General features: G+C 42.5%; 1 protein-coding gene across 5 annotated transcripts in view; it reads right to left on the bottom strand.

The window, feature by feature from the left end:
• Window positions 1-18471: 18471 nt before the first annotated feature.
• ASPG (asparaginase) overlaps window positions 18472-25713 on the bottom strand; it is a 49554-nt gene continuing 42312 nt past the window's right edge. For all 5 annotated transcript variants that reach the window (XM_069018396.1, XM_069018395.1, XM_069018397.1 and 2 more), the window contains 3 exons: window positions 20810-20909; window positions 20434-20492; window positions 18472-18870 (listed from right to left, as the gene is read on the bottom strand). In XM_069018396.1, the coding sequence (XP_068874497.1) occupies window positions 20439-20492; window positions 20810-20909 (154 nt within the window). In that variant the 3' untranslated portion in view covers window positions 18472-18870; window positions 20434-20438. The remainder of the gene's footprint in view (window positions 18871-20433; window positions 20493-20809; window positions 20910-25713) is intronic.

Raw genomic sequence — 25713 nt, 5'->3', positions numbered from 1 at the left:
GCAAGACAGAATTGGGATTGGGAATCCCTGGTTTTACCTGGAACGACAAATGCACAGATCATTGTAGCAGTTTTAGCATCTTCTGTTTGTTTATTCTGTTCCATCAGTGTACACAAATAACTGGTCTTTTTCTGGGTTTAAGCCCATGTGAAAGAGAAAAGATTTGGCTTTCTGTTTGGATGTCATAATATTAATAGAGAACATCTTTAGAGGCTTATTACAATGCAATATTGCTGATTCCAAGTATTAGGAAAATGAAAGAAAAAAAGAGGACATAATGAATCATTCATCCCCACCCTTCAACAAAAATCACGAGAGTAAAAATGGCTTTAATTCCATTTGTTTATCAGTTTCTCAGCATTTCTGTGTCGTCAGATTACTATTTCAGACTCTTCTGCCACAATGGGAGCTAGGAACTGTCTTAAATAAAGATTCTCAGTTGTCTTTAAATCATATGAATCCTGAAGCTCCAGCTTTTGGGGAAAAAACATCTAACAAAATAAGCTAACAAGGTAGTTGGGATGAAAATACCAGAGCAATTAATGAACCATCAACACTGAACAGGTTCATAAGGTTGGCTGTGCTGAAAAGACCCAGAAAAGATGACATTTGCAAGAACAGATTCAAAAGGCCTGAAGTGAAAAAAGGGCCAATATACTATATTTTGGGTATTAACCTAGATCAACTATGCACAATCTTGCTAGGAAAAAAAATTATCAAACAAAAACCTGCCCCCAAAAAACCAGCTAGGGCTTTGTTTTTACACCAGTTCTCCCAGTCCTGATTTCTTATGAAGTCAGGAAAAAAGCTAATGGCAGAAATAGCTCTGCTAAGACTCTTGAAATGTGGTAACTAAACATTATTATAAATTTATTTCATCTTGACACCAAAGCCAGCTCTACAGCTGTTTTATGATACTATGAAGGTTAAACTATCACAGAACAAGCACTCCTGCATGCGGCTACTATAAAAGTGTCACTGAATTATTTCTAATTTTAGTGCCCGTTGTTCTAAAAATTGCTTCCCACTGCACTCCAAGAAGCAAGAAAAAAGGTGATTCACATGAACCTAGGCAGCTGAGGAATTACATGGACATAACTGATGGAGCAGAGCAGCTACAGGATTTGTACTGGACTAAGGCTTAGGAGGGACTCTCAGGGGAGTTAAGTTACCGTGGTCCACAATGTGTAAGTCTTGTAGCTGATTTGGTGATGCTGCCCCCCTTTCTGGCAAAGTAAGAGAAACAGGTACTTTTAGGGTAGAATTAGACTCACTTAATTCAGCCATCCAGTTTAAGATGATGAGTTGAATCACACCTGAGAATGGCCATTTGCCTGCATTAACTATATAATTACTTCAGGCAACTAGAAATTTTATTTACCTCTTTTTTCAGGTTAGTATTATCCAAGTGTCCAATAAAAGGTAAATGGGAAAAACACAACTCTAGCCACAAATGCAGCTACACCTCTACCTCATGGGACTCAAATATGTCACAAAAAAAGGAGGGGGAAAAAACAAACTCAAACAGTAGATATTATACCTTGCCAATATGCTTGGCAGAAATTAGTGCTTTCAAAAGCCATTTCCTTTACTGGTATTCCAAAAGACCATCAAAAAAACCAAAAAAACCCTAACCAAACCCAACCCAAAAACCATTATTTGTGAGCTGGATCTATCTAGGAACATAAAAAAGATGACATGTAAGCTAAAGGAAGATGTAAATCACTGGTCTCTGTTAGTGAGATGATCACCAGCACTCACAACATCACAGAATTGTTTAGGTTGGAAAAGACTTTGAGGTCATTAAGTCCAACTGTTAACCCAGCACCACCTCTCTCACCCTGGACTCCCACAAACACTGTAGCAACTGAATTATTTTATTCTCAGAGATTTCTGGATACTATTAATACCCTTAAAATGAGCATCATACAAATTCTAAATCACAGGTTGTCAGACAGTTTTTTTAGTTAAAGAAAAGAACCAAAACCAAACCAGTTAGCAAAGAAATCATGCCTTCATTGTTATGAAGCACAGACTTTGTCACCCCATTTATCTTATGGGGATGCTATTACTGTTGATATGGGCAATTAACTATATTTGGAAAATACATTTTTCAAAAATAATCTGCATTTTTCATCATCAGTTTAGAGCAGAAAATTACTTGCAGGGAGAAATCATTTCAAGACCTGCACCTGAATCAGGGTAAGCAGGTATAGCTACACAGAAATGGAAGATCATACACCAATTTATACAGGCTGAAAAAAATGGTCATTAATCCATGCCTAGAGGATTGGAAGCTTCCAGCAGTGGGTGAGCTTTTTGTGTCTCCCAGATCAATAAAGCAAATGGTCAGATCAGGCCTAAGAAGTTTTGATACACGAAAGTGGTAGATGTGTGGACTCAGCATGGAAATCATTGTGTGAACAACACTGCAAGTACAATCCCAGAAGCTAAGCATAAATCCCCTCCGTGAATGCTTCCTACTGATATCTGTATGTACTGTTTGGCATTTGTTTTTCATAAAACAACTTTTACTGATATTTTTAAGGAGTTCTAGAGATGCAACTACCTTGTTCACAGATGCAACTCTTCTTGTTCAAGAATGAAAGTATGATGCCTAAGTATGATACCTAGGATGCCCTGATTACAGCATTACTTGCTGAGAAGCACCAGTATCTAGTTTGCTTCTGTGCAGAGGAGCATTATTCAGTAGATTACGAAGAAAGGTTCGTTCCAGGTTGCTCTTTCTTAATTCAAATGCGAATTTGATTTGAATGCATACTTCACTCGGTGTTGCTACCTGAATCTCTGACCAATCAGCATCCCACCCAGTATATTCGTGTGTGCACTGAAACTCCAGGATGCTGCCAAAGCATTAAGCAGCCTACAGAAAAGGGTGGGGAGGGAGGAATGTGCTCCTACTTCCTCTTCTTGGGCAGAGCAGACAGTAAGAAAGACCTCCTTAGTTCAGGGGTTAGTCCAAAACCAGAAGGTTTAATCCACCTATCCTTCCAGTCTGGTCATAATACCTTTGCTATTCATTTTAAAAGGGAGTGAAAAAATTAAATGTTATTATCCAAAGGCCAAGATTCCAGTGATGAGCAATGGAAATACTGTCTGGGACTTTAACAGTAAGAGCTGAAGGCATGCTCTGCATCTGCGGGGCAACATTTTACTAAGTTTGGCAGAAAAGTCTCCTCCCTTCATCCCCTCAGGCTTCTGCTTAGCTTAGACAATATCACAAGGAAGGGCTGTTTGCCCAGAGGTTTTCATTGCGAATTTGTTGGGGATTTTTGTTTGTTTGTTTGTTCATCCACATGGCTTACTGCCAGCTTATGAAAACTACAAGCCTGTCATCAGGAGTTCACCCAGTCTGGGAGAGGAAAAACAATGGTTAGAAGTCAACCTGATTCCATACCTTAAAAATGTCACAGAATAAAACATACATAGAAGAGGCATTTCAGTAATGTTGTGACACTCCCCAGTTTCAGCAATGGACTACAATGAAACATCAGTTTGTGTAAGCAATCAGGAGAGGTTTGTCTTGACATGGACAACCCAGTACAAGACATTAAGATCTTGTCTTTGTGCAAGCAGAACCTCCCCCACAAGTTTGCGTGATTAACAATATCCTTCAAAAACCAAACTCTTTCCTTACCCCCTGTGAAACAAGTTTCTTCCAAACTTTTTCAGGGCACATTGCATTCAAACACAGGAAAAAAAAACTTCAATCACCTTGAGCTGTATCAAGAAGAACAAAGAGGATTCCCTCAAAACAGGAAATCCTACTTTTTACAGTTAATATTTCTGCTGAAGCTAGTGGACAACTTGGATAAACCCAGCTGAGAGGATCAGACTTATCAACTGCAGATAGGCAGGAGAGAAAAAACACTGGGTCAAATCCCAGCTAGTGTAAATCAGCGCAACTCCACGGAAGTTAAGAGTGCTGTGCCGATTCAAGCCAGCTGTGGCACTACCTCACAGTGTGTTTTGCAAGTCTATTTTCAACTCTTCAGGGCTCAGCTCTGTTTAAACATCCACAACACCCACTGAAATTAATGAGAACTGTGTGTTCAGAACACTAGTATTACTTTTTAACTATTTGGGAGGTGCTCAGACATCGTGATAATGAGCACCACATATTAGAACCCAGACAGAACGGTATTAAATCATCAGACCCTTAAGTGGGACAGGTCGTTAATCTTTTCCTTGGGAGAGCATTTCAATTTTTGCCGTGGCAAGTGAAAATTCATCATTAATAGATGTGGGGGTTCTACGTTTGCCAAGTCCCAGACAAAGTGTGTTTTTCCATTTGCCTTGGGCTTGTGTAAGCTTGCCTAAGGAGGCCAGCCTTGCAGTTTGAGAAACACTGCTAGCAGCCACCATACCCTCATTCCCAGCTAAATTAAACCCTATTATGCTGTAATTAACCTTGCCTAACTTGTTCTGAGTTACAGCAGCAGGTAAAAATCATGCTTTTCCTATGCTGTCCCCAAGAAGCATTTTTACGTATCAGGCTTGCCTACTCTTCAAATATTTCCAGCTACTCCTGGAAGCTCTTCTTCTGAAGATCACAGCTCAACTGCAGACATCAGAACTCTTCTTGATTTCAGTGAGGGCAGAATCCCCTGCAAATTTACTCATGCACCTTGTGTTCATGCCAGATGGCACATTTTTGGAGCAAACAGAATTCCACAGAAGTGATGATGAGAATACACATATACAAATTGTTAGGTTTAAAGATTTAAAACATACACATAGGCAGGCTCACTTAAGTTTTCTTGGTCAAATTTAAAGCAGTAAAATTAGATTTTATGAATTAGTCTATTGCCTTTTTTATTTAAATGCAAGTTAAGAAAAAGAAAAAAGAAACCTATTACATTTCTAGTTTCAATTTGATACTTGGGATATGGGTGAGAAGAATGAGCACAAGGCAGGAAGAACCTCTCATTTACAAAGCTACACTTCTATAAGAAAAATAAAATGTCTGCAGAATTGCAGTTTTCAGACTTTTTTTCCCCTCCTCTTTTAAAAAAATCAAAATTCTTCAGTTGTATTTTGAAAGATTCAGCATTTTCACTAAGGTCCATCTGATTAAGTCCACAGACATTCAAGCCAGGCCATCAATGCCCTAGAAGCAGACATCCTCTGAAGTAATTCAACGAAGTTATGACAGAAAGTCCAGTTAGTCCTTTAGCTGCCTGCAATAAGTGTGTATACACAGAAAATACAGTATAAAACAGCACGAGACAAACGCTACACTGCCCTAAGTAAAAGGGCACTCAAAGACGAAGTGCTATCACTGAATACATCTTGCATATTATTACCAGCGCAAAGGTGGGAAGCCTCTGGAGAATGCAGCCTAGAGAGTCAATCTGAGGGGTTTTTTTAAGCTGTGCATCTGAGTGTATGGTGCGGAGAAAGGAGAGAACAGACGGTTATGCAGTAAGTGTATCAGCCTGTGTCTAGCACAGCCAGCTGACAGCAGCTGCAGCAGCAGGATTTATCCTACCTGTTCCTTTTAAGTTATTAAACTCCTCGGTTCCCACAGGACACGCAATAACCTTTTTTTTTTTTTAAGCACTTGCACTGACTTTGCTCTTTCCGCCATCCCCGGAGCGGGACCCGCGGCCAGCGGCGGGTCCTGGGCCCGGCCCTCCCTGGCCTCGCCGCCCGTCCCAGGTGCTGCGGGGCCGGGCCGGACCGGGCCGCTCCCGCCGGCCCCCGGCTCCGACTCCGGCTTTGGCTCCGGCTCCTCCTCCCCGGGGCCGGCCCCGCGGTTCCCCCGCTCCGGGTCGCTCCAGGTCTCCGCCGCTGCCGGCCGATGCCCGGGCCTCGCTGGTCAAGTGGTCCTAAACATTTCACAATTATGCTAGAGAACTGTTGAACTGTTAAGAACCACTGCACCAAGGAGGCTGAGGGTCCGCGGGGAGCGCAGCGGGGCGGGGGCGCGCTTCCCGCCCGCTCCTGCCCCGGGCTTGGCTCTTCCTTTCGCCGCGGCGGACCTGGGGACGAGACAGAACACACGGGACTGGCGGGCGGGCGGCTCCAGCGCCCGAGGACAGCGCAGCGCCCGGCCCGGCCCGGCCCGGCCCGGCCCGGCACGCCCGCCCCGCACTCCTCGCTCAGCGCCGCCACTTACTGATGGCCACCGTCCCGCGAGCATCCCCGGCCTTGCGCTGGGGCTGGGAGAGCTTGACGGCAACACGCTCTCTTTATAAAGTGGAAAGAAAAAAAAAATAAACCAACCAACCAACCAAAAAAAAAAAAAAAAAAAAAAAAAAAAAAAAGTTTAAAAAGGACCAAACGAAACAAAAAAAAAAAGCCATTGTCCTGAGGGACCGCAGCTCGGCGGCAGCCCGGGCCGGGCGCCCGCGGCAGCTCCCCGCCACCCATGTACCGCGGCCGCCCCTCTGCCGCGCCTGGCCGTGCGGGGCCCTTTTATACCCGCGCGGTACCTCGCGGTGATGAGCCGTCCCCTGCGCGGCAGCCAGGAATGCTGCCCTCGCCCCTCACACGACCAGTTTTTCCAGGCTGCCTTCGCACTGACGGGGCGGTTTTGTTTCCAGCCATCATCTGGGGCGGCAGAACGTCAGCAGGTAGAGAAGGACAAACCTGTTCCGAGGCGGCGCGTTTCCTCCCTCCCTCTCTCCTCCCGCCGCCCTCCTGCCCTCCGCCCTGCCACCGGGGGAAACTGCTCGACAGGTTTCGCCGAAGCTGGAGGTGGCTCCGGGGGCTGAGTAAGAGACTCCACCCTGCGCCCTCCCGACAGGCGCTGCCGCTGACGGGCTGCCTGCCCTCGCACCCTCCCGTCCCCTCGCTTGGCTGGCAGCCCTGAAAAACAAAACAACAAAACAAAACAAAACAAAAAAGCCTTAAACCGGCACGTCACGTTCTCCGGGGGATTTCACCGCCGCAGTGTGAACGCCCGGCCTGGCCCGGGATCCGTGCTGGTGGCGTCGCGCCTGGCGAGCATGGCCGCTTCCCACCCAGCCGGCTCCCCGGCAGGCCTGAGGTCTGTTCTCCTGCCTGTCATCCCCGGGATTCAGAGCCCGGTTTCTCCTCTTTCCCCACCGGCCAATATTCTCTGAGGTGAGAAGGCAATCTACCAAAGCCCTCTGACATCTCTGGGTGAGCTGGCAGTGTTGCCATGTGCTGTCCAGCCCTCCTGAAGGGTAGCGTGGGTACCCATTTCTAGTCTGGAAGTGTTCATTGCCAGTCTGACTCTCCTGAGTGTAGTTTCAGGGGTTTTTTTAGAAATTACATGAAAAACCCCACAGCACTGTGCGTGAGTGCCTGGGTTTGCCCCATCTTCCCCCAGTATCCCCACAGCACTGCTGCTGCTTCCTCAGGTGCCCTGAGGAGCCACCATTGGGGAGCACTGGCCTTTCCAGAGGTCTCTTTCTGCTCCTGAACGTTCCCGACCTTGCTTTCAGAAAGGAAGGACTAAGAAGCCAGAACTGAAAAACATGAAGAAAGTTCTGATGTTCAGAGGTGTTGGACAGCTAACAGGGAGGAAGGACACCCTGAACTTTGACAAACTAGCAACGACATCTAGTTCACTGAGGTTTCCGAGCCGTGTTGTTGGGGTGAGCTGAAAGGCCCTCACACCCTGTAACCTTAGGATGGGGATTATGGTAACCCCACAGTTGACTTCCCCATGGTAGCAGCAAGGACACTGGTTATTGGTGGTGCCAGGCTGCCTGCACTGCCTGACCACATGCTGCTCCCACCAGCCAGCCCAGCAGACATCATTTCAAAAAGATGTGGATGCTAAACCTTGCTCTGCCAGTGACTCAGCCTCCAGCCTCAGCCAAGTCACTTCACCACACCTTGAGAGGGAGATAATGCTTACCTACCTCATCTTATGAGGCTTCACTAATGTTTATGTAGTGCTTTGAATGTTTAAAGAACTGAGTGCTGTTTATGCATTTTGGTGTTCCAGATCCTATGATCTTTGGCCCTTTAAAAATATATAGGAGACTCAAGCGGTCCCAGAGGAAATGCCCATACAGGAGGCATCCCAGAGCAGCAGAGCAGGGAGAAGCCCTTGTGACTGTGCACGGCTCATGTGAACATGGTGCTGCACCAAAAGCTGGAGTGCTGGAACCAGAACAGGTTTGCTGTATGCAAACCTCATGCTGAGGAAGCTCCCTGGATCTAGGCTGGAGGCATTTCAGTCTGCTTTGGTAAAGCCAGCTCCCACTCTTCTGTTCTGCCCTCACACTCAAACCCAGAACTTAATTTTGTGCTTTCTTCCAGACAGCCCAAGCCATAGGAGGTTTCTGGGCCTTCTCATTCTCCCAAAAGGATATTCGCTTGCCTTGGGTAGAGGAGGGTGCCATGTGTGTGAGTTCACTCAAAGGATACCTCTGTCCTTGGCATCCATGGAAATCTGTGGAAGCAAGACTGCTATTTACACTCTGTAAGAAGAGGCATTTGTGCTATGACACAGTGTTCTAGGTCGTCCACTCCTGCCAGTGATGTGTACATGATGTGCAGCATGACTGCATGGGCTGTATTTTATATATAATCCTTCACTAACTACACTGGCAACTCTTGCCTGCCTCTGACAAACACAAAGTCGCACCCACACCCACAGCTCCACAATACCACCCAGCTAAATAATAACCTGACTGTCCATACTAACTGGGTTCAAGAGTCCTTTCCAGCCAAACCAGTTAGAACTTGCTGCTGCACTGGTGAGATATATAATCCCCAGGGATCCCATTGCTGTTCTGGTCCCGGGTCAGACACGCATGGCAGATGGCCCCTAAAGGACTCTGAGCACTAAGTGGGGACCTGCCTGAGGCAGCCAGGGTTCTCTGAGGTACCAGAACCTGTATGGTGTTTAGGCAGGATGAACCATCTTCTGCTTTGGACTTCTTTTTTAATAAGTGTCGGTGGTTTTACTGTGAATGGGTAAACATACCTTTAATTTAATTACATAAGTATTTAGTATGTTCTGTTTCTCACCCATATACCTTCAATTATGAAAGTAAGAAAGTTAACATCCTGCTTCCTCCCTTCACTAGGTAGAGTATCAGACAACAGGCTGAAGGCTTTGAAAGGTAGAAGAGTAGAGGTGTCCAACAGTGGAAATAGACAGCACTAGGCAAGGGATGAGCAATGTATTGTTCTTTCTCTGTGAAAGTGTGAAAGGGGATTGATGCATTAAAATAATAGAATCGGTTCTGAAATTATATAGGGGAAAAATGAGGAGTATTAGAAGGAATAGTAATTAGTCCATTGTTTCTGTTGATGGTTAAACTAAGTGTTTATATCAGCATGACCCAAATGAAAAGGACTTTGGTACCCCCCAGCATGGCCTTGCCACACTGGATGCTAAGAGCTCTCTGACTGCACCAACACTCCTGAAACCTGGAGGAGCAGCACACTGTAACGTGGAACATGATGGCTTGAGCACCTTGTACAGCAGGCAGAGTTTTCTTGGAAGGGGAAAGCAAATCCCAGTCACCTGATAGTGTCAAAGAAAGAGGGCAGCACAAAAGGAGACATAATGCCAGGGGTGGTTGTAGGAGACAAAGAGCTGGTCTGGGAGGAAGTGAAGATGAAGGGTAAGCTTGTGGGAGGACATAAAAGGCTGTGCTGTTTGCATGGCAGAATATGGAAGACCGGGAATGCTCTGGTAATGAGAGGAGGATTATATTTCAGGGAGGTTCTACTTTGAAAAAATGAGGTTATGAAAAATGACTGGGAGGTACTATCATTATTACCAATCAATATTCCCATGCTTCTTTGGCAAAAGCTCCCTATACTTTCCTGCTAGTTCCTTATTCCACAGGTAACATCATGGAAGGGCATAAGCGAACCCAAAGTACTATTTCTTGTATGACATGTTTTATCTGACAATTCTAGACTGAAATCCAGCAATCAAACTAAGCATGGACATGGATCTTACCATTTCTCTGCTTATCATTTTTATGTTCCTCATTATTTCCCTCCTGATTTCCTACTCTTGCTCAATAATGCTCACCTAAAATTAGGTTGGAAGTTATTTAAGAAAGATCTGGAATCTGACATGTCCTGCAAAGTACTTTTAATATTCTTGTATTCTTGGGTCTGGTAAACAGGAAAAAAAAAAAATCTCTGCAAGTGGACTTTCTCCCACCCTGGGACATCAGCATTCCATATGTTCATAGCAAACGGTGATGGGGCAACGCTGTGTTTACTTTAGTTGGTTTAAACTCATTTGTCAATACAGCAGCCCACTATGTGTCACATGTGAGCATAATAATAGCTTGATACTAACTTGATTTGCAGTAATAAATACCCTGAGAGATGGCCTAATGCTTCCTCATAAATAGGAAGCCTTTTGAGATTACTGCCTAAATAACATCAAGTGATTTATAGATAAATGGATGAGGTGGGATGTTTTTCCAACCAAGAACTTTTAGAAAGATTGTGGGTTTGCCATTCAGTAAGTAGATTAATAAAGAAGAGCTAGAAATTAAAATATGGCTAACAGCTTCTTAGGAAGCCAAGAATTCACATTTTATTGGAAATGCCACTATTGTGTGCACAAAATTTTGATCAAATCCAAAATTATCAATTTAGCAGGAGAGGGATTTGCATCTCAAATGCTTTATCTAAACATTCAGTTCAATGTCCCTGAGCACTACAGATGTTACGTACCAATGTAATGTGTAGTACTGCCTTTCACCATTTTTCTTGTTCTGACTTAACATCTTGTTCATTCCAGAAGCTAACTGTGTAAGTTACATTATACAAATTAATGTAGATTTTTCCTTTTTGGGACAATTTTCAAGTCAAGCTCTGTCTGTATTCAGCAGCAAAATAGCAAGTAGCAGATTACAAATTTTCTGGTTTCTATTTCAATTTTTCAGTTTAATTGTTAAACACATCAGTTTGTTTAATAACAAGTCTAGAATAAGGAGACCTCGAGGCTTTGCACACTTGGAGGCTGGTTCAGTGGGTACAATTGCCTGTGCATCAGCAGCTGCAAAAACAAAAATGTGTGAAGACCAATGCTTGTGCTGCAGAGATGGTGTGTGAGCTATCAAGCAGATGTGTCCTGGGAGATCCATGCATCTCTGCATTGAAACCCTGATAGTAAGGAGAAGCTTCAACTCTGGCCCTAAAAAACATTAGAAAAGCACATTGCAAACAAGGAGGTACTTCTGATGTAGATTATACTTTGCCATGACTTCCCCCGTAAGTTCAGGAGCCCCAGCAGTGTGTTGAGATGATAGCTGGAGATCACATAATCACTGAATAGTCAGGGTTGGAAGGGACATCTGGAGATCACCCAGTCTATACCCCCTGCCAAGGCAAGGTCAGCTGGAGCAGGTGACAGAGGAACAGAGCCAGGTGGATTTTGAATGTCTCCAGAGAGGGAAACCTCTCTGGGCAGCTGTTCCACTGCTCAGCCGCCCTCAACATAAAGAAGTTCTTCTTCATGCTGAGGTGAAACTTCTTGTGTTTTAGTTTATGGCCTTTGCTCCTTGTCCTGTCGCTGCGTACCACTGAAGAGAGTCTGGCACCGTCCTCTGACACCCACCTTTGAGACATTGGTATGGATTAATCACCTCTGAGTTTCCTCTAGACTTAGCAGGCCCAGCTTCCTCAGTCTCCTCATAAAAGAGATGCTCCAGTCTTCTAATGTGGCCTCTGCTGGACCCTCTGCAGTAGCTCCTTGTCTGTCTTGTACTGAGGAGTGCAGAACTGGACACAGAGATGTGTGCATGAGAAGTGAATCCACCAAGTCCTCTTTTGCAATCAGCTCTGGATAAACAGTCCCTGTAGTATTTCAAATTTCAGGAAAGCTTGGTCTCATGGTTACATTTTTATGTCCTCACAATCTATTCTCCTTTCTCTCTCTTTTTTTTTTTTTAATTAGAAATAAAAATACAAATTAAATAGCCAGTGAACACAATTCTGACATGACTAATTTTGAATGCTTCACTTCCCAGATACCTGACTCTAATGACCATAAGAAGAGCTAACTTTCATTAAATGCCAGCCACCTTTTACTCTACCATGAAGTTTCAGGCTAAACCCTGAAATCTAACACTTGAAATCACTCACTTTTTCTGAACATTTCAGCCAAGCAATTAATATTTAAGGTTAGCTGCTGTGCATTCAATCTACTTCAATAACTTTATAATTGATTGCAATGCTTAATTGTGATAGCCATCACAAACCTTGTAGCAACTTGATTTTTCATGTTCATCAACCAGCTGCTTTTCCAGAGTTGGCAGGATTACGTGTCCTGTCCCAAAGAACCATGAGAAAGGAAGTACTAATTATTTGACCATCTATTGAGATTTCCTAAGTATTTGCTGGTTCAAGCTATTGAAGATACAGAGAGTGTGACTTTGCACTGACGTAGCATGGTAATTTTTAGCAACATCTCATATTTCTGGTTTTACGTTCTTGAATGTAGAACTTTCCAAACAACAGTGGTGAATGGTGACATAGTTGTGGGCAGAGATCTTGGTCAAAGTGGTCCAAGTAAATAAACTGACATTTCACATCACACTCTTGTCAGACAGTAGAGATAACAGGCTGGTTGTCTTTGCCCTGAAGCCCTGGAGCTCTACAGGATTCAACAGAGATCTTTGCTGGATGCCTTAAGGGTGCTGGAATCGTGTCATCCCAACCTGACCTTTCAGTGGGAATAAGAAATTCAGATGTGCCACAGAAAGAATTTGATGCATTGAAATCCCAATTTTACTGGGCCCTGGTCACAAAGATCCACAGCAAAACATATGCAGGAAGGAAGCCACACCCCCTGGAAGATACAAGTGTGATTATTCACACACAGACAATCAGCATCAGAGAATCTCCCCAGCACAGCAGCTTCTTGCATGTGACAGGATTAATTGACAACTGTCTGTTCTAAATGCGATAAGTTCGTATCTCTCAGCAAATGACTGCCATTAAGATTCCTTTTTTCTCACCCTGAAATTCTTTTCTTTGCTATACATGACCTTTCTACTGAATTGCGAGGATTGTCATTTCCATTCTATGCTAATAATTAATCATTTCATGTAGAAATAATCAGCTGATGTAAACAAACATAATTGTCATTTTCTTGCCCCTTTCTTAGCACCTTTTACTGTGTGGAGTCTCATCTAATTTCACTTTTAAGCCCTTAAAACCAGGATTTGGGACTGTCAAACACTGAGCACAAGAGCCTAATGGGATCTACAGCAGTGGCACTAGGGGAGAAACACATTAATTATGCACATAAACATGTAATAATGAGGCTTATCTGTACTCAGAAGTGCTGCAGAGGATACTTAGCAGGCAGCTTTGGCCAGGCAATATCTCCCCTGGCCACCATTCTTCTGATCCCATGTGGAAGCTGAGGAGATGTGAAGGAATACTGTGGCTTGAGAGAGTTGTTATTTATTGCTGTGGTATTTACTGCTGCTGCAAGACAGGGAATGATATCTCAGCCTTTTCCTGCCTCGTTGTGCAACGTGCCACGCATCAGGTCGCACAATGCTGGGGCCTGGCAGTGCCTGCATATGGAGGAGGCTGCAGAGCGAAGCTGCAGGATGTTGTTGGTTGGCAGCTTCCCATGGATTCCCTGTGATGTGCAGCATCCTGGAGTGGGAGGTAGGTGCTGGTGTGAAGCTCAAAACGCCAGTGGGAGTGCGCAAGATATGCACTGGCTGAGCATGTCCCAACAGGAGAGCACTGGCAGGGCTGGCTGAGGGGGAAAGGGGTACAGCCTCTGCCCTGCCAGACTGGGAGGAGCATAGGCCCCACTGGTTGTAACCTCCTGCTACCTCCGTGGCAGATTTGGACAGCAAGGACCACATCTTTTGATGCTGAGATTTGAATCAACTCTTCCCAAATGGATCCACGTTAAGTAGTGGTGCTTAGTGAGGTTCACCAGACATTTTGCTGCCATGATTCAGGATTCTCGTCTCAGCTACACTTTTGAGACACAGGCTTCTGCCTCTTCCCATTCAGCTGATCACAGGTAAACAAATGTACGTATAATGAAGTCTCTAAAGTAATTTTCAGATAGACACTTTGCAAAATAATAAATCTGGTAGTACCAGATTTTATTCTGACTCATGGACTATCTAAGATGGCAACATTTGAGTCCCACAGATTCATTTGTATGGTTCAGTAGAGTACTTTACATATCTTATAAGCTTTCTACATTAGTAGCTTTTCTAAAAGAGTCACTCAAATTAAAGTGCTGTTAGAAACATGCAATCAAACACTGTGTCATAAAACATTGTTAAAGAATCATGGAAAGACTAGTCTTGCTAGTCTAGAAGATGATTATACTGCTGATAGAGTCCACTCGGAAGAGACACAAACATATCAGCAGTGCTTCTGATAACGTATGCTGCACACGTTTTTATTTGATCAGTTCTTTATAAATTTCTTGTTTTCACCCACCACACAATTACTTCAGGTTTATCTCAGTGATCTAACAAATTGTGTTGCTGGGAACTAAAAGGATTTTGTTTCTTAACTACTGTAATAGGTCCTATGGAGGGATGAGCATAGGTACCTGGAGAAGGGGATTACCCCTATGGCTGCATTTGATCACTCTTTGGGTCCATTAGTGCTTTGTGTAAGTGGAACTGGGCTCACTTTGTCTTCTATGCACAAAGGATATTTCCCTCCCTACTCATCTCACTACTTGAACAAGCCTTAAAAATTAAGGAATCTTCCAACTAGATCACAATCCTTTTGGAAGAATTCCAGTTGACCACACTATTTCAGAAGACTGCAAATAAACCCTGATTCAAGGAGGGGTTTAGTTCCAGATGAGAGATATCATTGTCACTCACTGCTGAACAGAAAAAATCCCTGTATGAGATAACTGGGACATGCTACAGTATAGTAATTCTAAGTTAAGATGTGCAAAACTAGAGATATTCAGCTATTTAAAAAGAAGGAGCAGATGCTGAAGCCTTATGAACATGATTTAGTTCAGCAAGTACTGATCAGACACAGTCAGTCTGTCCGGGGTCAGCCAACCTTGACAGATGTCAGCAATTTACCACAACAACATGCAATAGGAGAGCAAGTACATGCTAATTTTTCAAATAATTTAGAGTGCCCTTCCATGACAAAAGTTTTATAAGAGAATCTCCTGACAGAAACTTAATATTTTCAGCCATCAGTAGAAAAGAAAGTGGTTGCATTCAGGAAAGAAAAGCTGTAGCTCAATCAGACAGGAACTTGGACATGTTAGTTGTGCAAATCTCTGCTTTCTGCAGTGTTAAGAGAAGTGCTGACATAGGCCAAGTAGTCCCTATCCCTTGGCAGTATTAGCTGGATCATTAGGAAAAAGAAACAAAGTGGAAGCTGGGTGTTGTCTTTCAAGTGAAGAAAGCTGTAGAATTGATGTCATGTTTGACTTTCAGAGGAGGCATGCATAGCATCTCCTCTGTGGAGAGGCAGCAGAGGTTCCAGCACCAGCATTCGTTCCCAGAACATCACTGCAACTTAAAACATTCAACACTGGAAGTAAGTCCAACATTTGTGCAGCAGTTACAAGTCTCACATTACTGATTATGCCTTTGTTCTATAGTTCTATAGTTACTGCTGAAATTGTGTGCAACAGGATGGTCCAGACCTGCAGGAGCCTCTTGACACTCACACAGGTGCAGGCTGGGAGCTTGTGCACTTTCCTAGCATGGCGTTTGACCCAGTGGTGATTCTGCAGGGCAAGGAAAACGACAGCCTGACCACTTGTGTTACTAGACTGAGGCTGGAAAAGAATAGGAGCCACAGCCATTTCCTAGCAGAAACTAAAATGCCACTTTATGTTCCAATTAAAAACTGAGAGTTAAAAATATCACAAGCTTTTCTGCACCAAAAAAAAATCCCCAAAAAACCCAAACAAGCAAAAAAAACCCAACACCCAATCCAAACCCCAGAAGTAACTTAATCCAGCTTTCACCATGCCATTTCAATGTGTACTGTGTATGAAATACCAAGCACGGATCTACAGATGATCATCACAGTGCTAGATCTCCCAAAGTGTAGTTGGATGTAGCTATGGAAGGGTATGTGGACATCATGGGTGACTGGAGCTAAAGCTGTTGGAGTAGTTATGGAATGGACCCACAGTTAGTCTTGGCAATTGAATGAGTGTGTTTGCAATACTCATGGCCCTGTACAGCTGCTTAATCAGCAACCCTTTACTGAGCAGAAGATTGTTGGATAAAAAGAAGAGTGTATTGGATCTTTTCAAGAATGATCTGAAGGAGAAAAATTAGGATGTTTAAAAAATTGAGCTGCCTCTGGGATGTCTAGCATACTTTTACTAATGAAAGACATTCTGCTGCTTGCACTAAGTGAAACAGATAGAAACAAATAGGAACTATTTTATTCCTTACTAATATTTAGATTTTACTTTTGAGCAATAACTATGCAAAACTTAAGCGTTACTACACACAAATAGATTCATCATAAGACTGGGAGTTATCACAGAGAGTATAATTATGATTATTAAATCACCAGCATGAAGCAAAGGGTGTAGTAGACTAACAAGACAACACAGGATCTCCAAAAAGTTACTGAAGTTCATCTCCAACACTGAGTCAAGAGCTGAAGTTTCTGGCCTTGGTTGGGTGATTCTTGCCACAGCACCCCATACAGAGTTTCTCTTAACACCTGTAGACTGTTAACAGTTCCTGAATGAAATTCTAACGTACATAGAAGAGATCCAGTTCTTCCTCAGATAAATATTAAATTTGCATTCATATGTCTGTCATTAAAACACACTGGTCTATTTATAAGGCAAATCACAAATTTTCTAGAAAGTTGCAGGAACACTATCTCAGGCAAGATGAAATATTAATAGGATATATACTTCTGTAAAGGTTTATCAGAAAGAAGCTAATACTGCTTTATTCTTACTGTAAAATGACCCAAACCATTTTACTTTAGCTTTATGAGCTTCTAACTAAAACTGCTTACTGGATCACATCTCAAAATGCTGTCCTTCATGTCTTTAGCTGGCTTATATGCAGGACCAAAATAGTTGGCTATTTTCTTCCCTCTCCTTCAGTTTTACTGTTGAGACCTAGTAGTTCAGTAGCTCAAACCAGAATATAATTTTTTGTTTAAAAGAAAAAGTATGTTTGTACTTTAGATGGATATTGTATTTTAGAAATATAAGAAGTTATTATTTAGAAAGTTTTCTGTAGATCAGATGAGCCTTTATTGAAAAGTCTGAAGAAAATATTGATGCCTCTGTCTATGCTGCAGTCAATCATTTTGGCACAGAAATAAAGAATGGGTGCTGTTGTGAACAAATTATGGCATCTGAGAATAATTAAAAAAAAAATATTACAATGCCAAGAAAGTCACTTGTAAAGAAGATTATATAGGGATTGCCTGGTTCAGTGCATCAACACTTAGACTATTGATGATGCAAGATAATAATTCTGAACACCATAGGAAGAAGAGTCTGTGTATGATTTTACTCCTGATTGTAAAAATTTTCACAACCATTACTTTGCTACATACATCATCAACTTTAAGTATTTACAGGTAAGACACCAAAAAACATGACAAATTTGATGCCTGATTTTTGATGGTAGATCTCATTTACTTAATTCTGTATTCACTTTACTCAATCTAAAGCATGCTCATTGCGATGTAATATCAGTAATTTAATAATGAGACAGCATAGTTGTAATTTTTGTGACCATAGTGAAGATGTGCACTACTGTTCACATAATCAGGCATTTTTATGGTTTTGTTTTGAACTGGAGTATATACAGCATTTTCTCAGACTATGTGCACAGTTCCCTTGTTTTAGTGTGATCTGATTTGCAGTATACCTTGGGAATCTTTTAATACTAGCAGGCTCAGCAAGTAGTCCTTGCAGCTTTTCTCCATGATAAGAATAGCTGTGGGAAGTTTGAGTAGTATAAAGAGGAAAAAGAAAAAACTATCTGCATTTCAAAGATTCCCTTCAGATGCAGCAGATAGAAAATCCACAGAGTACTGCAGAAGCTGTAGGTGAAATTAAAAGTTGCCATCTCCAATGTATGCATTTGCCTGAAGTATTCCCTCCATTTACATATTCTAGGGCAGACACAGCTGTAAAGATACATATTGCCTTCTTTCTTTAGTCTGAAAGTGTTGGTACTTTAAACTTGGGGTCTGTTAATACTGAGATCCCATTTACAGTCCAAAGAATTACGTGTCTAGCATGTAGCAATCTTGATTATATTCCGGTCAGGATGTGGGAAAGATGCTATTAGAAACAAAACAATCAATTCACTCAGGCAGTCCCACAAACATGCTTTATGGCATCTGCCTCCTACTCATTTCAAGTGAGGGTTTATAGTGACACATTGGTGAAGATTAGTACACAACTGCAGGCAGATGCCCATGACTGATTCAATTGTTTGCACTGACACTCACAATTGCTCTAATTGCAACTGGAGTGATAAAAGTCATTGCAAAAAAACAGACCAAGTGAAATCAACATTGTTCCTCAGAGATTTTATTAGTTGAAACCCAGAAATGCACAATCCACTGTTTTTCCTTGGTATGAATTCACCACAGCATTTCCATTTGCTATGCCTGCAGTACTGTCCTCAGTGGTTTAATGCAAGAACATTCAGAAGGCCTGTTTAAAATCAGAACTTGTAACAGAACAGCCTCACTTGTTTAGAAGCATTTCTTTCCAAAAAGTGATTAAAAAATAAAGGCAGCCAATAATTTTTAGATAATCAATGTGATCTTAAATAAAGAATCTTTCTAAGCTGTAGCTTTCCTGTATGCCCCAAGCAGCACTACCATTGTTCCTGTTAAGCCATAATGGCTTAACACCATGAATGTTTCAAGCTGGTATTCCTGATGAGGAGTCACCATCTTCTACAGCCTCTGGAGAAAGAGAAAATGGATGTTTAGAACTAGGCAGTATCCAAAACCTTCCTGAGAATAGATTACCCTGTGGCCTGCCAAGCCAGTTCTCATGCGGTGCTGAAGACTTCCTTCAGACCGCCTACACTATTGATGGCTCAGTCCAAAGGAATTATGAGGTGATCCATGGACAAGTTGAGGATTTAACACACTCACTCCCCACTTAAAAAAGAAAAGCAATTTTTGCAGACCTATTTCAATAAAAATGGAAATCCCTTTGCAGCATAACTCATATTCTAAAGGTATTTTAGCATTGCCATCCTGACCGCTGGAAAACTTCCATTTAAATGCTCAAGACTGTGTTGTATCTAATCCTTCTGTATCGGGTAAAATCAAAGAAAACCCCAAAACTTTGAAGGAAAGCAAAAAAATCTGCCTGATTGTGTCCTTCGCTCATTTAAACCAGTCTAGAGTGAATCAATCCAACTGCAGTCCCCACTAACATCTCTCAAATGGGAGACACAAGTGGCCAGATAACCATCGATGCAGCAAAACCTTTAACTACATTTTGTGCTAGTTTTAATAAATAAAGGAGATCATCTCCTCCCAATATTTAAATTGGGATTAGACTTGCCAATATATTGTGTTGCATCAGAAAGGAGCTCTGAGAAATGAAAGGCAAGTGTTTCAAATGCTTCCAGTTACAGCACAGCACTGGAGAAGGTCAAATGCCCAAACAAGTTCCCTATAGAGAAACTTGTCAGGTCCAATGCTCTGAACATGAGGCACACACGTGCCTCACATGCACAGGGCCAGGGAAACACACCTTGGATGATGGCAGCACAGAAGGGATTCACGTCAGGGACAACCAGGCAGCTGCCTCTGTGGCCTGAGGAAGAGGGAGGCCATGACACTGCCCTGTCCTATGCCGAGAGCTGAAGCAGCCCCTGGGCAGAGCTCTCTGTCACAGAGGTTACTCCACGTGTGGAGTACAACTAACTCCAGTCTGTGACGAATCTGGCACATGTTTCCCATGGTGGCTGACTATATTACACCAGGAGATTTCTGGTGTAGGGTGCTTCATTGAAAGCCAGAAGGAGAGAGCAGGTAGAAATGCTGAAGGTGGCACAGTGGCCCCTCCTACGCAGCTGTCCTGGGGAAGGGAATGCTCTTGTGCTGGGGGCATGGCACCCTGAGAGCCAGGCCTGGCCAATGTGCCTGATAAAAGGCATTTCCTCTCCAATGTAGGCAACACAGAGGAGCAATTTATTGCAATAGGCCAATGGAACATCACATTGTTGCCCTCAGTAGTTTTCTTTTAGTAGCTCTGACACTCCCAAGTTCAAAACTACACTGTGGAATGCACAAAAAAGCACTTCCAGGTCCAGGCAGAAAGAGTAATAAACATTAGCCCCACTCTACAAAGAAGGATTAAAGTATTCAGAGTCAAATCAGAAACCAAGACAGGGACAGCAGTTGAACCCAGATGTCCCAGGGTGAACGAGGGCTTAAATACAAGATCCCTCTTCATACCTGTGCTGATCATACATTTCAGAACTCCAGCATTTGAAAACGAAATCTTACCTTTCTTACTGCTTTTGTCTAAGGAAGTCAAGAACCTCCTTCTGTCCTGTAGCCTCTGCCTGTAAGTAGAAACATGAATAAATCCTGCCATCCTGTGCACTAGGACATGCAAATACTCACTTGTGGGAATTAAGACTATGTTACCACAAAATAATTAAAATCCAATTTAAATTTTAATTCCTCTAACATAGATGAGAAAATTCTCGCTCCAACTATTTATTACTTCACAACAGCACCAGATTTGAGTTTGTAACAAATTCTAATCCAGTTTAGAGTCCACGACGCAACATGTGTTTTTCCCAAATTAATATTATCCAAGAGCATGTGTTATTACTCAGCTAGCACACCAAGGGAGCACAGCTGTATGGACACTTACTACTTGTAGGGGATTCCTGCCATCATAACCAGTTTGCTCCAGGTCTGCACCAGCCAGGTACCAGGCGTACAGCCCATCCATATCACCTCTAGCTGTAAGGCTGGAAAAAGAATAATTAATATTGGTTCTAAATCTTTCAGTTAATTTCAGGGAGTTCCTGGATCCTGTCAATGAGCTCAGCAGGCAAAGGCTGAACCAGGCTCAACATGGCTGCCAGGGTAGAGAGGTAAGGAACACTATTACAACAGCTTTGAATAGCTGAGCAAGCAACACAGCTTGATGAATGAGTTCCTTAAATTAATAGGGCTATGCTATAAGTACTTACAACAGGCTAGTTTCACATAGTGGGTGTGACTATGACCAAAGGGGAAAAAAAAGTCACGCAGTTTCATATTTCACAACACAATATTTATCTCATGAAATGAGTTGGGGGGAGGGCAATGGCTAAATCAAGATGCAGCTGAGTGAGATGTACAAGCAGATGTACCAGCAACCCATGGGACTTGTTTAAAACCACAAAGAAACCCCCTTCACAAGTTTGCATAACTGGGTTTGCTATCAGTAGTTATGACATTAAGTACATTTATGTAATATTATTTGGACAGTAACACAGCTATACTTGTTTTATAAAACAATTTGTAGGATTTAAATGGGCAGTAAACAGAAAAAAAGCTTTTTAAAGATGACCTCTCTCTGCCACATGTAACAAGCAATAGGGAGGATCAGAATGAGTCCTATACAAATAAGTGAGTTACAGTTTCCAGAGGAATGCACACCAGATTATTTCTTTGCACATCTTCTGGTAGTCCCATCCACAATACTTAAGGTTTATTTTTAACTCTCATTTTGGTAAAAGAGCTAAGAGCCAGTACATATGCAAAATCATGCCAGTCTGTACCAAGCCTGAAGACAGGCTGAACTGATGGGAAGGTTGGGAGAATGACCTTCAGTCTTCTCAGGATAGCAACATCTGTGAAGCTTCAGACCTGAGCTTGCCGTGAGCTTGCAGATTGTTTCAGCAGAACCCTGCTGATAATCATCAAGTGAGGTTGAATCTCATTAAGAGAGGGGGAACCCTCCCCAACATTATTAAGTTCAGAGTTTGCTGCCTTAACCAGAGCTTGCTGTGGGTGACAGGCACTGTGCTGGCAGCAGGGATGGAGATGGTGATGAGCTCCTGGGGGTGATGACCAAGCCATGCAGACCTGGTGAAGAGTGGAGAAGGCTCAGAGATGCAAGGGGCAGTCAGGTAAACTCATGGAAGAAACTATGACAGCAGGGCTGCAACATTCACTTCTCTGCTAGGTGGAAATCACTTCTGTTGTTGATTAAATCGCTTAAGTACCTGAAAATATGTTTTCAGGGGAGTGGAAGCCTTTAATTGCAGCAGTCCCAGAGGCTGGGCACAAAAAGGGAAAGCAGATTGTCTCTATCTGTGTTCCTCCATGCAACCCCCAGGTGACCTACAGCTGAGGCCTTTGGGGGACAGGGAAGTGGTAGTGGGGTACTAAGAGGTTTAACGGTGCTTCAGTCTGGCATCATGAAGGAAAGGATCAATAAATCATGAATGAAAACTGCCATCACAAAGAAAAAAGGCCCCTCAGAAGCAATAAGAAAACAGAGGAAGGCAGAGGAGGTCCAACAGGAAGCTCAGTGGGAGGTTGGTAAGGAAACTGCAGGAAAGAAATGAGCATTAGTAAAGAAAAAGTGTAAGCATTAGTAAAGCAAAGAAATCGCTTAGCAGCCACTTCTGGAACATATGAATTATCTTTGTTTACAAAGGCTAGTCTCTTGCTGTTAACACTAAGGTCACAGGCTAAGGAACAAACAAAAAGCCTACCTAGAGAGTTATGAGCATCACCAGCACTGGACAGGAGAGCACTGTATTTGCCAAACAGAATCTCAACGTTCAGCCATGTGCAAAGCAGAAACCATTTTGGTCAAAGATTTTCAGAAATATTACCAACCTACACACCCAGGGCACCTCAGCTACATCTCTGTAAGCAACAAACAAGGACTGCTGCACTTACTTGAAAATTAACTGCCTAACAGCACCTATTCAGAAAGAGCAATTTAACCCTCGCTGCAGAGGTCAAAACTGTGAAGTGGTCTCCTTCCGTGACATTAGAGCAGTCCAAATACACAGAAGTATCTTCAATTTTGCAGCAGCCATTTACCAATCGAGTGAGAACTTTATTCTATGGGTACTGTTCCCAGAGAACAAAAGGTGATGTAGCTTCTGAGAAAATTTAGATACCACTCTAAATAGAAGATACCTACTATTTACTAGATTGATTATCATCAAGAGCACCACAAAACATTTTCTCCAATTCCAGATTCCCCTAGTCAAGCTGTACACATTTGTATTTCCTTTACACACAGTAACTGTACTTGATATACTCAAATATATACAGGGGACCTCTCAATTTACACTATAGGTACCATTGCTCTGTATTTGTCTCAAATGTATTTATGCCACCAATTCCTACTACAAGTGCAACCTCTAAGCAGTGAGTCCATCACTTTTATATAATGAAATGGAATAAAGGTAGCTTCAGTATACACTTAACAGAATGTTGAAAACCTGCTTTGTTGATAAAGAACTATCTAACTCATTTTAGTAAACTCTGATACCTTTGACAGCAGATAATCTCAGGCATCCTGCCTATCAGTACTTTTGCATTCAGAAAAAATTATTATGTATCCAGTTCACAGTTTCAGCTGGGCTAATGTAGCCATGATGATGACAGAGATACCAATAATGGCAGTGCTCTCCGTGTCTCCCACCACACCAACATCAAGCTGCAATTTAAGGGGTGCTCTGTTGCTCTCAGGGGACCAGGAGCAAAGCCTGTCAGGTCTCAGAAGGTTTATAAGGACAAGGGCCAATGCAGTTGTAGATTTGGGAAGTTAAAAGTAAAGTGAAATGACACATTGGAGCTCCTTCCTGCCTCCTTATGTACTAGGATTTCATCTTTCCCAGGGACACAAAGCTGTGCTTTATCAGCAATTCTCCCTTTTCAGTGTCTATATGAAGTAATCAGGAGAGACTTTCTTTTTTTCAGGTGTGTCATCACCTGGACAGAAGAGAAAAAATTTTTTCTTCTTTTTATTTTTTAAGATGAAGACCCTAAAAAAAAGAAAAAAAAGTAAGTCCAGCACAAGGCATGGTTTGCTCTGTCCTGAGCACATTTGGGAGTTCTTAGCTTGTATCTCCACATCTCTCTCAGCTGAGACAGACAGACTTCTTTGAAAGACAGCAGGCAGTAGAAGCTTGGTCCTAATTCCTGCAGAGGCATATTTATTCTTCCTTCCCCAGCCTTACCCCCTGTTTATGTTAAGTTGAAGAGGCATCTTATTCTGAAAGGTGGTGATTTTGAAAGGCTGCATCCCTCTATATCATATCGTATCATATCATATCATATCATATCATATCATATCATATCATATCATATCATATCATATCATATCATATCATACCATACCATACCATACCATATCATATCATTTTATGAAGTCTAAGAATATGAAAAAGAAAGCTGTTTTGGCTTTATGCCCCTGTTTAATTCTGTGAAGTACAGACTTGAAGTATCTCAATCCTATACAAGCTTTTTTCCTTTAAAAAAACCTCCCACAAATCAACTGTTTACTAACTCCAGAAGCTTTCAGAGTAAGTCTGAGTGTCCCAATTTATCTCATCATGGTTTGGTTTTTCAGACAGATGACAATACTACTGCAATACAAGAAGATATTCTGACATTTTTAACAGATTACTAACACTGAGATCTCATTTTGAAACAAAGCCATGAACCAGATACCAAACATCAACAAAGTGATTCTGAAACCAGACTAACACCTCTCACTTAAAAAAAGACACCAGCAAATGAAACCATGAAAGATTTAATAACTATGTGCATCTCCACTTCCTACACAAGAGTTCCCACTGATACAGTCCAACCCTCAGTTCTGGCTGGTACTCCTTTCCCTCTCAAACATCACCAATGCCAAAGGAACACATTTATTTTTATTTTATCTCCATAATCTTCCAACTGAACTATTCTATTCTATTCTAAAATCATGAGTCTAAACAGAAGGAGGCTGAGGAGACTATTAGAACTCAAAAATCACTATTTATGGTCTTTTGTAACAGTCTGTTTGAGGATTGGTCGGTAGCAAAGAGGGAAAACATGCTTATAATTTAATTCAGAGAGAATTGCATGGGAGGAAAAGTTAAGTTAGCTAAGTGCAGGAACACAGAGCTTATCAGAAAGCAAGCAGCTTTATCCTTCTAAACCACAAGAACCTGACAAATTGCCTTGGTGACAAATTTGGACTGGTAGAAATTGCAGCTTAAGGCACATTAAAAGATAGAAGAAATGCAGGAAAATAGCTCCAGTTAGACAGAGGAGAGATGTTATAAACAGCTGGTTCTATAAGCAGCCTGACCGTGTGAACATGTTTACTGCCATGCAGGTGCCAGTGCCTGCAGAGAGAGCTTAAAATAAGGAGTTAAGAGAGAGGACAGAGACATGAGCCAGAACATGCTGGAAAAATGAGTGTATCAGTAAGGTCATCTGAGGACACTGGAGAAGTATCAGAGACATTTTGGCAAGAGGACAAACACCAGCACCTCAGATTGAATAACTTTTAGGTGTCTGAATAACGCTCTGTGGAATAAGTCCACTTTGTTAGCAATGACTATGCCAGGCCCTCTAAAACAGCAGAGCAGAGGAAGAGCTTCAGCTCTGCAGGAGCAGGGTAGGAACAGCCACTTCAGCACTGTCTCGAAGCCTGACCACTGCCTGGTTCTGCTCCTGGTACAGGCCATGCATCCTCCCCTCAAGCAGATCCAGGTGCACAATGATCCCTACAAAGCTGTAACAAACTGCATGAGAACCACATTT

The sequence above is a fragment of the Aphelocoma coerulescens genome, chromosome 5 (assembly GCF_041296385.1).
Source record: "Aphelocoma coerulescens isolate FSJ_1873_10779 chromosome 5, UR_Acoe_1.0, whole genome shotgun sequence".
In the NCBI taxonomy this organism is placed as follows: Eukaryota; Metazoa; Chordata; class Aves; order Passeriformes; family Corvidae; genus Aphelocoma; species Aphelocoma coerulescens.
The sequence above is the reverse complement of the archived record's forward strand: the minus strand, read 5'-3'. Positions and strand labels throughout refer to the sequence as shown.